Source organism: Bombus pascuorum, chromosome 9, assembly GCF_905332965.1.
Source record: "Bombus pascuorum chromosome 9, iyBomPasc1.1, whole genome shotgun sequence".
NCBI classification, from domain to species: Eukaryota; Metazoa; Arthropoda; class Insecta; order Hymenoptera; family Apidae; genus Bombus; species Bombus pascuorum.
The window spans coordinates 29,609-43,393 of NC_083496.1; the positions used below are offsets into that span (position 1 = coordinate 29,609).

Consider the following 13,785-nt stretch of genomic DNA (forward strand, 5'->3'; position numbering starts at 1 on the left):
GCTACATATATTAATTATATAGCGAATAATATTCTTCGTTAGATCTATCAAAGGATTTATTAGGCTACTAGCGAGAGACTTATTGATTACTTAAAGAATGGTTTGATTGTTATAAATTAAAGTTTTAAATGTTTCTCAATGAATGTTTCTATTGCTATAAATTAATAGTTTAATTGTTATTAATTAGTTGCTTAAATATTGTTAATTATTGGTTGGATTGTTATAAATTAATTGTTCGAAAGTTGTTACTTATTGGCTTGATTCTTATGAATTAATGGTGTAACTGTTATTAAGTAATGGCTTAAATATTGCAAATTATTGCCTTAATTGTTCTTAAGTAATGGTTTATATGTTGTTAATTAACGGTTTGATTGTTATAAATTAATGGCTTAAGTGTTATGTTCTTGTTTCGCAACGCTAACTTACTATTAATATTTATGAGGCAGAAAATTTTCAAAATCAAACGCGGACAGTGCTTCGTTATATCTGCAGTTTCAATTAATCTACCATTTAAAAAAGGAAATTCCGAAAATTCCCGAAATTTGAGACGCAACGCTAATAAGTATAAATCTACGCACTCGTATTTAAACAATAGGCAATACTAATAGCGAGAGATCACAGTGCAACCATTTAGAAGGTTGCCAATGAAACTATTCTATCTGTCATTTATCTTTTTAAAGCCTGCTTTCACACTTTATGGTCAATGGTCGAATAAACAACGCACACATATGTCCCAAATGTACCTTTATTTATTCTTTAGTTTCCTAAAATCCAAACAAATCCATTCTTTTGCCATCCAGAAAATTATATTGCCTTACGTATTACCTATTATCATTTTATACTCTGTCTTCCTTTTTTTCTTACTTCTTTCAACTTTCACGCATCTAACGTCTACAATCTTTTTACATATTTTAGAATTTTCTAACAAAACTAACTCATGTTTTGACAAATTCGCATGCTGTATCAACATCGTTATTATCTTTCTTGCTCCATCTTTCACACACCCAAGTTAGGAACACGTTTATTTTATTTTTATTTTATTTACGCATCTTTATTACACACCTCGTCTTTTCACCCTATATTTTTACGCTCTTATCATTACCTGCTTTGCGCAAAACGTTTCACATTTCCAAACGCTTTTATTTACACATCTTATTTACACATTTACGAGCTACTTCTTTCTGCCCTTCTCTCGTTTCACACTTCTTCTCCCACGCTCGCACACAACCAACCAGATAATAAATTTTCTCATTATCAGCGATTAAACGTTTCTTTCCTTCTTCCTCTTCTTAATCCTCTTGCTGCTCGTTGTTATTCGTCACAGTCCATTTCTCCAGATGCATCGTCCATCCATGTTCGCAGGCCAATTTATATAAAGGAAGGAAAAGAAACCGATAACGACAACCTATAACTAGACATGAGATAATTAGAATTACCTTTCGTGTTGTATTTACCACAATTTGCGATCAACGTACCTTTGCGTTAAAATTCCATATACAAAAAATATCTTACACAGCTTCGACCAACGAACAATCATCGTCATGAACTATTGCTTGAAGTGTCGCCTTTTTGTTACGACGCTATTGCGTCGATGTCGTCTTACTTCTCTGTCTTGCATACGCTGCCACAGATGTTACTCAACTGTAAGTAGAATTCACTGCAGTGATACTGGTAACTTTCCGCAAAAATTGCTCGACGAAATTTATGCGAGTTCGCTCCTCATGTGTATAGGGAAAAGTTGATTGAAATATTGATTTCTACAACATGTTGAAATATCATCGAAATCGAAGCCTAGTCAGTATTTCTACAGTTTCGCCCGAATCTTCTTTTTAAAACGATTTTAAAATGGATTCTTAAAATGGATTTCGTGGATTCTTCGTTGAGACAACCGTTTTCTCTGCAAACTTTTGGAGAAAAGATTCAAATTAAAATACTGGGATCAACTACTCCTGATTTGATTATAGCTCGAACAAACAAGGGAGGAAAAGCAGTCCCACAGGCAATGCCTGGGGTTATTGGCATGTTCAAAGGCGAGAAAAAATCGTCAAGCCGATTTAATAATTCGAGATTGTTTATGATTACATGATGTTCATGTAGCATGCAGTATGCTGTAAAATCCACTAACCGTCACTACATATATGTATGTATCTCGAGAGGAACAAAACGCGCATATACACTTACTTGTACTTACCGAATCTTGGCATTCAAAAATTCAATCACCGCAACGCAACGAGGAAAAAGGAAAAACCAAGAAGGAGATCAAAGTCAAGATAAAGTGCGAATTTCAATGTGCGTGCACCATACAGTGCCTTTACTTTAATACTTAATTGTTTTGTACATGCCTAGTTACTTTCTATCTCTAATATTGGTGTTGTTAAACATGCGAGTTGTTACCCTGAGTTTTTTAAAACGTATCCTTGTATTTATCGCAGAAATAAAATGAAGGAAATCTCTTTTCTATCAAACCCCTACGATCTTTATTAAATATGCAACTAAAATATATTGCTTTTTAATTTCATTAAAAGTTCACGTGGTTGAAAGCAACACGGTAAAATAACTCATTGCTGTTTGAATAATCTGAAAGTATGTGTTACAATAAAATTATGTATAATCTTACCATCGTATAAAATGAGTCGCGATAGAAAGTATTTACCGCGAGAAAAGTTTCCATTGACATGGTCGCTACTTTGAAAGCTGTAATTTTGCTAAATACTAAAGTCCTTGCGAGTAAAAATTTATATAAATTATGACACTTTTTAGGAAATATATACCACATAGCCTCGCATCTAGATGAATTAATTATCAATTAACTCCTGAAATATAAAAGTGCAAACGTTTCAGAAAAGTAAAGGAGATATTCTTACGCCGCGTTGTACACCTCTTCGCTGTGATTCAATAATCTTTGCCCAGGAAGGCAGAGGACGAATATGTGAGCAGCTTGCGCGAATGTAAATGATCCAAATCGTATCGTATCAGCTGCATTGCCTAGTTTCATTACAGTCTAAAAATAGTGAAGCGTTTATAGATTTGAATCAAAGAAGAATATTCTAATTTAATTATATAATGTTATACGAATACTCGCTTCGACTCCTGCAATGCTAAGGCAGACAACGTTAAAGAACAATTGAACGAATATGGATTTGGCGAACAGTGATTCGACAAGATTACAGTATCTAAGAAAAATAAAATCCATCTGTCGGTGTGGCGTGAAAGAAACAAACAGTATGACTGTACACTAGGATGGACCTTACTCAACTTATTTGTCAAAAATTAATTTTTAGTTCTTTTTTTCAAGACACCCCTTAGGATAGTACTACTAGATGAATATATAATCTATGAAACATTTAGAATCGAACGGCAAATCGTGTCACGTTGATTTTGAAAATTTGTTTGTTTTTGTGACTGGTATCCAGGCGTTGCGATACATCGTAAATATGATATGTCTCACGTGTCTCCGATATATCGTTGAATTTATCCTTTCTCTTTTTTTTTTTTTTTTTTTTTTTTATCTTTTTACGCAAGCGTTGCCGGCAGTCTCGCGGTGGCCAGATTAAGGAAACAACTAGCCTAAAAGAGAATACATTGATGATATTTATTTTTAAATGAATTATAATAGTCGTTTCTTACAGTCTTGCATATGCACGTTCTGCACGTGGTCGTTAAGCTCGCCCGATCTTCGTGAATCAACAGAAGATAAGCGGCTGGCAGTCGGTAACTAATACCGACTTCTCTCGCTGCGACAGGCGTACAACTGTAGTAGGCAGAGATACCGGTACTTGGCTTCTCTACAATTTCACGCAATTTCAGGAAGTACAACTGGTACACGATATTAGACGAAAAACTAATAGAACCACAAGGAAGCGGAATATTAGAGCCAGAAGAATCGGAGGAGAAGTTATCGAATAGCCGATATAAATTGAAATCAAAACATTCCTAGACGATAGAGATAAAGCTTTGGCCTCAAGATACTGTCCGATATATAAATATATATGTATAAAGAATTTAACGGGGAAGAATACTCAGGCCTTGTATTACCGATAATTTACAGGATTAGGACAATTGTTCAAATATGTTTAGCTGGGAGGCATGAATGTAGTATAGTATCGGGTGGGAAAGGGAAAAAAATAAAAATAAACGACGCGCGAGTGTGCCAGCTTTGTAACATGAGAAGGGAAGAAACCTTGAAATTTGAAACATATCGCTATTTGATCGTGGCACAACTCACTTTATTTACGCTTGGTCTAACACGTGACGAATTCGCTTCTACAATGAATTATCATTTACACGACTATTTTGTAGTACAAGAGCGAAACGCGACCGCGTTTTCTATCAGGTCTCAGAATCACAAGTGACTCCCTGTCCTCGAATAACTGATCGATATCGCCGAGGAGATCGTCCTTTTCCTATTCGCCCGGGGCTCGTCCGTTGGCTCTGGCATTCTACACTGCGGCTGTCAATTACTGTCGAATACCTGAGTTCCGCGGTATGGCGGCGATATAACGTATCTCGATATGTCCTCAATATCAACGATATGATATACAGAGAGAGAAGAGAGAAAATACTTCCAACAGGTACTAACCATCGAGAACAGAGAAGAGGCAAGAAAACATTTTCAATTACGTACAACCAACGATAAAGATGAGAAGACCGCACTTGGATCTGTAATAAAGCTTAATATATGAGAAAAGATACTTTTATATACGGACATAAATATAAATATAGTTGTATGTACCTACTGTATGTATATATCATTGTATCGTATACGCTATACTAGATATTACATATTAATTATTGAGAGAGAGAGAGAGAGAGAGAGAGTTAAAGAAGTATAATAAAATAGCAATATAATATAGGAATTAAGAACTCGATGTAAAAATTTGATACAGTGTAGAAAACTAGGAATAAGAATGCAACAACCCCTCGTTGTATTAGGCTTTGAGTCTAAAGTACAAACAAATAATAATAATAAATATTGTTACAGAGCCTAAGAAGACACATTCAACGATAAGATGAACATGTATACTTACTATATATACTACGATGTAGAAAAACTGGTCACAAAAATAAAAACATTTTTGCAAAATCGATATGACACCATCTCCCGTCGCCTGGTCGATTTAAAATTTTGTACAAATCACTTTTTCATCCAATAGCACAAGGAGTATCTCAAAAAACTCTGATAACGGGAGAATCCAAGTCCATCCTACCGTACACTAAGCCTACCGACCTTATTGCATTTTGATATTCTTTTATACAAAGAAACAGTTTCGTGCAAATTTTCTTCTCTTCTTCCGGCAATAATTCGGTATTTTTGTAGTTCTCGAATAAACGATGATCCTTTAAATTTATCAAACTACTCGCATCCAAAATGTGCACAGTTCTCAATTCGTAACTAGAAAAATTTCTTTTTCACATCAGAATTTTAAGCATAATAGAGATATATGTAAACTTTACCTCACAATTGCGAACAAAGCACAGCCATGTTGGGCGTATAGCATGTATGTAGTATCACAAGAAGCAATTAAATTGGCAATCATGGCTATTGTCATGTATGAATGTATGAACAGATAATAAAAATATTCTTGTGTATCCACGCCATAATCGAGTTCAATTGGAAAGCTTTTCTCTTCTGAATGATTCGAGGGTATAATGAAATCAATTAGCAGCGACATTGCTGGTATCGTTATGTAAGCCACCACTGTTATGTAAACGTATACTAAGATGGGAATAAGAAAACTTACCCTTTACCCTTTTAAATAACTCTGAAAAAAGTTCGAGATCTCAGACACTTACAGGCATAATAAAGTGTAATTTTTCTTCCTTGTACGTCATAATATCGAAGAATCAGCTTTTCTGGACGATTCGCGTAGTAATTATGGTTATTTTTAATGAATAACAGTACATCCCTCATCTGTTGAAAGAAGAATAGGAGAAACATCATTTAATGAAAATAAAGAAGGAAAAGTTTGTTCTAGATTCTTCAGAGTGTAGGAATTCGCAAATATATTTTCGAAAGTTTTCTTCGTGTTTTCATCGTCGTGTGTAAATTTTAATTGCAACGTGAAACAAGTTGCTTTCACCTTGTGAAAATTATTCCCTATGCAACGATTGAAATAGAACCCGTTAATTAAATTAACAAATCGCGCTCAATCCTTAATATATATATATATTTCTTTTAAATATTTCTTTGCTAAACGAAATAGCTAGATGTAGTACCTTTTTTGTGTTAAAAATTGCGTTGAGATACATCGACATAGAAAGGAAAAGTGCTATGATCGGTGGCATGCATTCGATGGCTAAACCGTAGTTGACACTCCATGCATTGGACAATCCTCTAATCTGAAAAGATCCATATATACGATATAAAATTACAAAGATATATAAATAAAAGTGTTTGATTACTTGAGAAGAGTTACAAAATTCTATTCCATGCCAAATTATTACATTTTTCTATAAAAAATGTAAATTCTCATTAACATACGAGTATAAATAAAATTCACTAAACGCTTGAAATTATCTCTTTGAACTGTCATTCACCGATCGTACAAGATCCACGTATCTTAACTTAGTTAAATGATCATTAATAAATTCGTTTTATGATCACTTATTCGAGAATTACTGTACTTGAAAAAGAACAATCTTAATTAGATGACCTCCAATAACCTCTTCGCTTGTTTATAATTACAATTGCACAACGTTTATTGTGATGTAAAGAAAAAAGAAGGAAATATATTATACGAAACAAATGCTACATATTCCAATCAAAAAATCGTATAGAAATAAAATTAATTGACACATCACACTGTTAGCTTTATACTATCAAGCTATCAAGAAGATTAAAGACACCGTCCGCACGAAGGCTTTATTTCATTCTAAAATGAAAATCGTTCTACTGCAGACAATCATTTTCCTATAGGTTGCTTACAGCGACTCGTTTAATATGATAGCAGTCGGTCGTTTCGCTTATTAAGTACAATGTTCTCCGTATAATGACGAAAAGAAAGAAAGAAAGAAGGGACGGTGAAGAAATAATCTTCTTTAATTAGCTATCATTTTGCGAATATATCTGACATGAAAGGAATAGAAACTGGAGGGAACCTTGTGGGATAGGTAGACGTGAAAATCTTGTCTCTCGCATTTAATGAATACGGAACGATGAACTGTTTCGGCTATTTAAGTAATTAACTGGCCCGTTAATGATTTAACAAGCAAATTATCGTCGATTACCTTCGTGCAAGTTTTATTGATTCGTTTTTACGCTAGTCTACGACATACGTTGTATGTAAGTCGGAGCAATGAATGAAATGCGATGATAATCGGTATGGATTTCTTCGAGCAGCCTGCCTTTCGATTGAACAAGCGTCTTTTGTCATTCGTAGGAGTATGGCCATTTCAGAGTACTCTGCCGAAATTATCAAGGCAAAGTGTTGTTTTAATCCCGATCTTCGTTCTCCTTACGGCCGAGGTAATTGATTAGGAGAGAAACGAATTAATTTTTATAATTACATATAACTAGATTGATTCTATTAAAACAAATGTCTGTAATGATATAAGATGAAATTACTAAAATGCACGATAAAATTTTATTATTGTTTCGTCTATGGTTCGATAAATTTGATATATTCCATGCCAAATCATCTTAAAGCACAACTGTTTGACTATAAATTTGCATTGCGTGTTTGTGATAGTGAAAAGGAAATCCACTGTTTAAACGGTGTAATATTTCCAATTAAATTAGATAAGTACGTAAAAATTGTCAAAATTTTGTAATAGAATTTAGCTATTATACGATCTGAAATATGTCGATAAATGTAATACCTTATGTTGTGACTGCAAACAAAACAGTTAAGGTGTAACAAGAACACCATATGCAAGGATCACAATGAAGTGTCACGTAACAGTGCATCGTTACAGGATTAAAATATCTGTCGGGATCAACATTATCAACTTGGTAAGGTCAACGCGAAATTTATTAGCTTATTTGTACAGGATATATAAATATTGTTGGTAATGATCATCACAGAGTGATTCTATGTTTTCGATTCGGTGAATGTTAGACTAAAAAAAAAGTCTTGTCAAAATTATCCTTGGAAGTCAAGGTCAGAAGGTCAGAGTTTTTTGCTTGCCTCATATTCTACTCGTCGCGAAAACCAACTTTGTAACATGAATCACAGGCTGCAACTCAATCGTTCTCCTGAAAAGTGATGTCAAAGTTTCAGTAATTATTAAACTGACTGTTCACATGACTGTGTTCACGTTTACAATGAGAAACTATTATAAATAGTTATAAATAAACTATTATAAAACGCACGAAACAGCAGGGAGTTACAAATTAGCTCGTGAAATATGTCGGAATTCAGTGGGGAATAATGGAAGACCACTACGTGCAAAGATAATTTCTAGGTAACGTGATTTTCAACGATTATATCAACAATTTGATAATCAAGAATTAATATTGTAACGCGTCCAATCACATCACCTAGCAGGCGGATGCCGCATCCATTGATGGTAAATTATCGCATTGCTCGTGCTTTTCCACTAATGGGGTTACGCAGAATAGCTTGTCAAGTGTCAATCAATCGTATGACAGTGCGAAAAATAATGATAAAATTTGCCACGTTCAAGCACTCCAACCAAATGACTATGCTGCTCGACGAAATTTTTCACGCTGATCGCTGAACGCTAAATATATTGCAATGCTAACCACGCTTTTGGCAACGTTTGTTTTGTTACAGACGAAAGCAACCATCCCCGATCGACGAAATGTCAAGATTTAGGCTCACGGAAATCCCCAAAAATGGTTGAAAGATTTAATCAGGTATGCTTCACCAATAACCTAGGAGGGCAGGAGTTACAGTAAATATGTTGCACCTGTTAACTTGTATCCAAGCAACAAAATGAGGCCAATAACGTGGTTCCCAATAATTCTAAATAATATGAAAGGAGCTGCGACGATATATAACATTCTTAAAATTTACACTACCAGGAGTCATTTAACAATGCAAGCACACTATTGTAAGCAGATCCTAGCTGCTAGGACGTAACATTAGGCGTTTACGTCACAAAGGCGATATAGACGGATAGGAACGCGATACACAATAATGCACTGGCACAATGTCCTTTTCTTTTGTCTTTTTTTCTTTTCTTTTTTTTTGTGTGTGTCTCGTGCCGTTGCTTTAATGTTCAATATATAAACAAAAAGACAGTCGCTGGATACCTCGGGAACACCTCGGAAGGACAGATGTTGCTCGTGGACCATCAATTAAACACCTCTGTGATAGATTACCAATCTTGATACGTATAATATTACTAATTTTAAATTTTGGATCAAAATTCATAGAATTAATAAATTTTAGGTCATTAGGTCAATGATGAAAGTAAGATGGATAGATGTTGTGGATCAGAAATCTATCGTTACGTCGATTCTTATCTACGGTTAATTTGTTCTTCTGCTTTTATCATTACTGTAAACGAATGGCCATATAAAACAGATATGTCGCGTCAGAAATACTTATTTACTGTCCGTCAACTAGTAAAACTACTATTAAAATGAAATCTAGGTTTTGTTATAACTAAAACATAATCGCGAAGAAATTCAATTTCATATTAAACCTAAGAAAAACTTTTGTGTATTGAGAATATATTAAAATTATTGCATCACTCTCTTGACTCATTACCATTCGAAAGGAGAGGTTTTCGTTTCTTCTCTAAAAGTAAATATAGTATACAATTAATTTCTCCTTTTTAGGCAACGTAGTTTGATTATTACGCGATTTTGTTACTTTTATACTTGCCTATCTCGGATAGAAAAGCACGTATGAACTTTTCTGTAGGACCGTACAATTACATATAGGTTCTAGCAGCGTGAAACCACAGACGAGTATTTATTAGTCAACGATGAAATTAAATAGATTCTTAGATATGTGAGCGTGAAGTTGCTTCCAGCATTTGGCTGATTAGGAGGGGAGGGGGGAGGAGACAGTACTAGTCGAGAAACAACCAGAACAATGAGCGTGAACAACATATAGCGAGCATTCTTATTTTCTCTCTGGTTGAAGACGAGAGGCCGTGTTGCAGGTTGCAGCCACAAGTTATCGCGGTCATGCACGATATTCGACCACTGATATGTATAGATATTATGAATACGAGACTCCGTGAAACCGCATGAGACAACTTGATCGCGGCCATATTGCAGCTTTAGTACGAAGCACCACTGTAGGTTGTCCGGTGTACTTTGCTCTGCTGTACCCCCCATAACTCTCACAGCACTCAACATTTCGCCACTACATACATACATACATACATACATACATACATACACACCTTATACATTTATAATCTTGTGTATTTCTATAAGATTTAATACGAAAACTCTATAATGCTATACGATTTCAAACAAGATTCGCACGAATATAAATACGTACCCACATTTTGCAGGTATTATTATTATTTTTGTAAACAACCTGTTTGTAAGAGTTATTAGTTCCTATTCCGCCAACCAGAACTGTGGTTAACTATAATTCTCTTGTTCACGAGTTAGGAGGTTTCTAATTGTACGTAGGTGTGTATACTTTTACACGATTGACGTAAAACTGTGTTAATACACAGTTTGTCCTACCTTTTAGTACTACTAACAGTAAAATGCGTGAACGAAGAAGTTTGTCTTGTTCGATATCGAGCTACTTGAAAACAAACTCTCGTTCACTTCGAACGGTGGCGTCAGCAACCCCGACGTCGCCCACGCGCATGCACTACCCTGATCGGGGGTTGAGAATGAGGCGACGAGCAGCAGAGAGGGAGAGAGAAATCGAACGCCAACACCGTTTCTCACAGTTTCCTCTCGTTGTTCGCGCGTGCAGCAAAAATATTTTGCGTAATCGCTGCGTGGCTCTCAGTGGACGTACAGTGGAAACGACGAAGAACAGGACTGGAAATCGGCATTTTCGCTTCAGAATTATCCGGAAAAAAAATAATCATTTTATGATAACACCCGCGTCTCTTCTATCGTGATTCTGGTGGACTCGATCGTGGAATGCGAGGGCAGCGACATTATCATCGAGGGCATCGTGAAAGCTAAGGACTCGGTTTGATCATAGCTAGGAAACGCTAAGGAATAACTGCTGATTAATAGTGAAAAGGCATGTAAGTAAAAAGAGGTTTAATATGACACGTTCAGAATGCTCGTATACATGTGAACTGGGTAACCATGGAGTCCACACAGAGTCGTACGTGACAATATGGAGGAAAGGCGAGTCGCGTGACGCAAGGACGCTGAAAGACGCGTTCTCGTGCTACTGTTTGAGAAAGGAGCTTTGTGGAATTTCTAAAAGGTGGATTTTACGAAAGGATTTTCGGTCGGTTGGGAACTATGCAACGTACGAGAGACGAGTGAGTCGTTCGTTGCATGTCCGATTTAACTAAATGCGAGATACGTACGATATGTAGAAGAGATAACAAGAGATAATTTTAGATTGCAAGTGTTTAGGTATTGTTGGATTGCCAGATGGGTAGTTAATGTTTATGTTTTTCAGTTAAGATGATTAAATGAACTCACGTTTACGCGGAAAATATTGAATTTGCTTGTAGTTTATTCTACTATATAAAGAATATTTATTATATCAGTAATTAATTGAATAATATTCACGATTACAGAAAGTAAGTACTAATGTATTTTTCTCGTGGATATTTATAATTAGTGCCCGTGTAGAATTTTTATTTTGGTTTAACAGTTTACTTATTGCATTGATAATTTAAGGGACTTCGATATTTTTGTTAAAATTACAGATAATTCTGATAATTACTAGTTACTTTCCTGAATACAGCCATAAAAGCAAAGGTTTCTACAAAAGGAGCATTACAATTTTGCTCGTTTAACTTTTCAGCAAGATAATGTGCATAGTACGTAATTTGGAAAAATTGAATTCTAAATATTCGAGTATGTTTTTCGCAATTGCTTGACGTACGTACAGTTTACATACGTATAAGAATATGGTGCAATGTATGAATATGAATGCATGTAAACCAGAACGATATGTGTATGAATGTGCATGCATGGATATGTGAGAAGCAAAGAAAAAACGGCGCACAATTGATGAAAAGAAACGAAGATGGTTATACATATAGTTATGACACGCGAGGACAACACTTGTATTGCCCTACTTTCGGTCTAATAATTTTTTTCTTTTTCTTGCTTTTTAATTTATAAATTATTTTATCTAAGCTTAAAAGCCGGTATCTCTGGTTCCTCTTTTAAAACCCCATTCTACGAATATATATACGGGCTCGTTCGAGATAAAGGCATCTACGACTACACGAGGTAGTGACGAGAAAAATAGAAGTTGACTAACGAAGAAGACAAATGAGGATAGATGAGTCAACTAGAAAAGAAGTTGAGAAAAAGAGTTTGCGCTACATTGCAAACTGTTAGTGGGAAAATATTAATCGTATAATGAAAATATCGTAAAAAGAAACAAAAGATGTACTTGTAAGTTTAATCAATCAATGGCCAATTTCAATATATGACACCTGAATGTCGTAAAGTAGGTGTAGAGTTCTCTAAGCCCAATAAATAGGAACAATAAAAATGGAAAGTCAAGATGGTATGTTGGCAATGAGTGTTCTCGGCTCTTTGATCGAACGTCCGATTACGTAAATTCCGATTTCGTAAGGCCTCTCCTCCTCGCTTTGCCACATGCTCCTACATCGATATAGTATAGATGCAAGTATTGATATTTAAATGAAATCGTTATCAATCTCCGCGGTGGTTCAACAAAAGAATAGAATCTGTGACCTCTGGCTATAGCCAGAAGTGTGTCGTATGTTATATGATACGATGGTACCGCGAAGTCTGGTATCATATATGTATTATAGTATGAAACTTGGAGCGAGTAACATCATCCTTACTGCATTAAAGTGTTTGATTTTTGAGAAAAATATTTAAAAAAACATATTATAAACATTATATTGTATTAGGTATTTTTTGATTTACAATACCAAAAAAAAAAAAAAATATAACGTTACTCAATGTTATGAAAATATATGTATATAGATTATGATAAATCTTTTATACATTGCAATATCAAAAGTGTAGCTATATATTCTTTTATTTTTTGAATTATCTCGATAATTATGGCTTAGTCGAATGTGAACGTATGTGAATAAATTAATCGGAAATAAATGGTAGAAAAAGAATTTGTTCGTACATTTGTTCAAAAAGGTTTTGTTCGTTTAGTATAGTATTCGCAATTGAAACGAATAAATCTCTTCAATATTTAATGATCAACAGTTTCCATTTAAACGAAAATCAACCTTTTCTCAACAACTGTTTTCATGAAAATGTAGAAAATATAGAATTATTATTTTTGGTGCTTGCTTCAAATCCATTTCCAAACGCTAATTTTGCTCGTAACAAACGATGTTAAAATAAATAGAAGGAACGACAATTTTTACAATCCTTGTTTAACCAACTAACTTTACACACCATTAGGTTCGTTAAGCTACAAATAACCTAACCGCGGGTTAAAGGAATGAAATAACAATTTTTATCATCCCTGTATATTTCACCATCAATCCAATCCCTTTATCCGCCTTCCTCCTCCTGCTATCAGTGGAACAACGTCTAAATGGTTCTATAGTATACGAAGGCTTGCATTATATTCAAAATGCTCGTCAATTACTCAAACGAAGCAAGCTTGTTATATTATAAGCAGACAAATAGTTTCGTTCTTGTTCAAAAAACTTGCGGTTTATCTTGCGCCGCCTTTTTCACGTGCTTATCCAATCATT

General features: G+C 34.8%; 2 protein-coding genes across 6 annotated transcripts in view; one reads left to right on the forward strand and one right to left on the reverse strand.

Moving 5' to 3' along the window:
- Positions 1-2,028: 2,028 nt before the first annotated feature.
- On the reverse strand, positions 2,029-10,701 carry LOC132910850 (odorant receptor 13a-like). Its single transcript, XM_060966946.1, has 9 exons — positions 10,619-10,701; positions 6,217-6,339; positions 5,794-5,911; positions 5,455-5,716; positions 5,228-5,392; positions 3,083-3,173; positions 2,865-3,001; positions 2,654-2,786; positions 2,029-2,577 (listed from the first exon to the last, which is right to left on the reverse strand). The coding sequence occupies exons 2-9, from the start codon at positions 6,283-6,285 to the stop codon at positions 2,527-2,529; spliced, it is 1,026 nt and encodes a 341-aa protein (XP_060822929.1). The 5' UTR covers positions 6,286-6,339; positions 10,619-10,701; the 3' UTR covers positions 2,029-2,526.
- A 130-nt stretch (positions 10,702-10,831) lies between these two features.
- Positions 10,832-13,785, forward strand: part of LOC132910824 (uncharacterized) — a 39,016-nt gene continuing 36,062 nt past the window's right edge. The window contains exons 1-2 of one of the 5 annotated variants that reach the window (XM_060966895.1): positions 10,832-11,142; positions 11,222-11,388. In XM_060966895.1, the coding sequence (XP_060822878.1) occupies positions 11,369-11,388 (20 nt within the window). In that variant the 5' untranslated portion in view covers positions 10,832-11,142; positions 11,222-11,368. The remainder of the gene's footprint in view (positions 11,143-11,221; positions 11,389-13,785) is intronic. The other 4 variants (XM_060966896.1, XM_060966900.1, XM_060966901.1 and 1 more) reach the window with 4 other exon arrangements.

Coding starts and splice junctions, on each gene's coding strand:
- LOC132910850 (XM_060966946.1), bottom strand. CDS start 6,285: ATGCCACCGATCATAGCACTTTTCCTTTCTATGTCGATGTATCTCAAC. Junction 5,912..6,216: donor CAATTTTTAACACAAAAAAG/GTACTACATCTA, acceptor TTCTTTCAACAG/ATGAGGGATGTACTGTTATT. Junction 3,174..5,227: donor GAATATCAAAATGCAATAAG/GTCGGTAGGCTT, acceptor TATTTTTCTTAG/ATACTGTAATCTTGTCGAAT.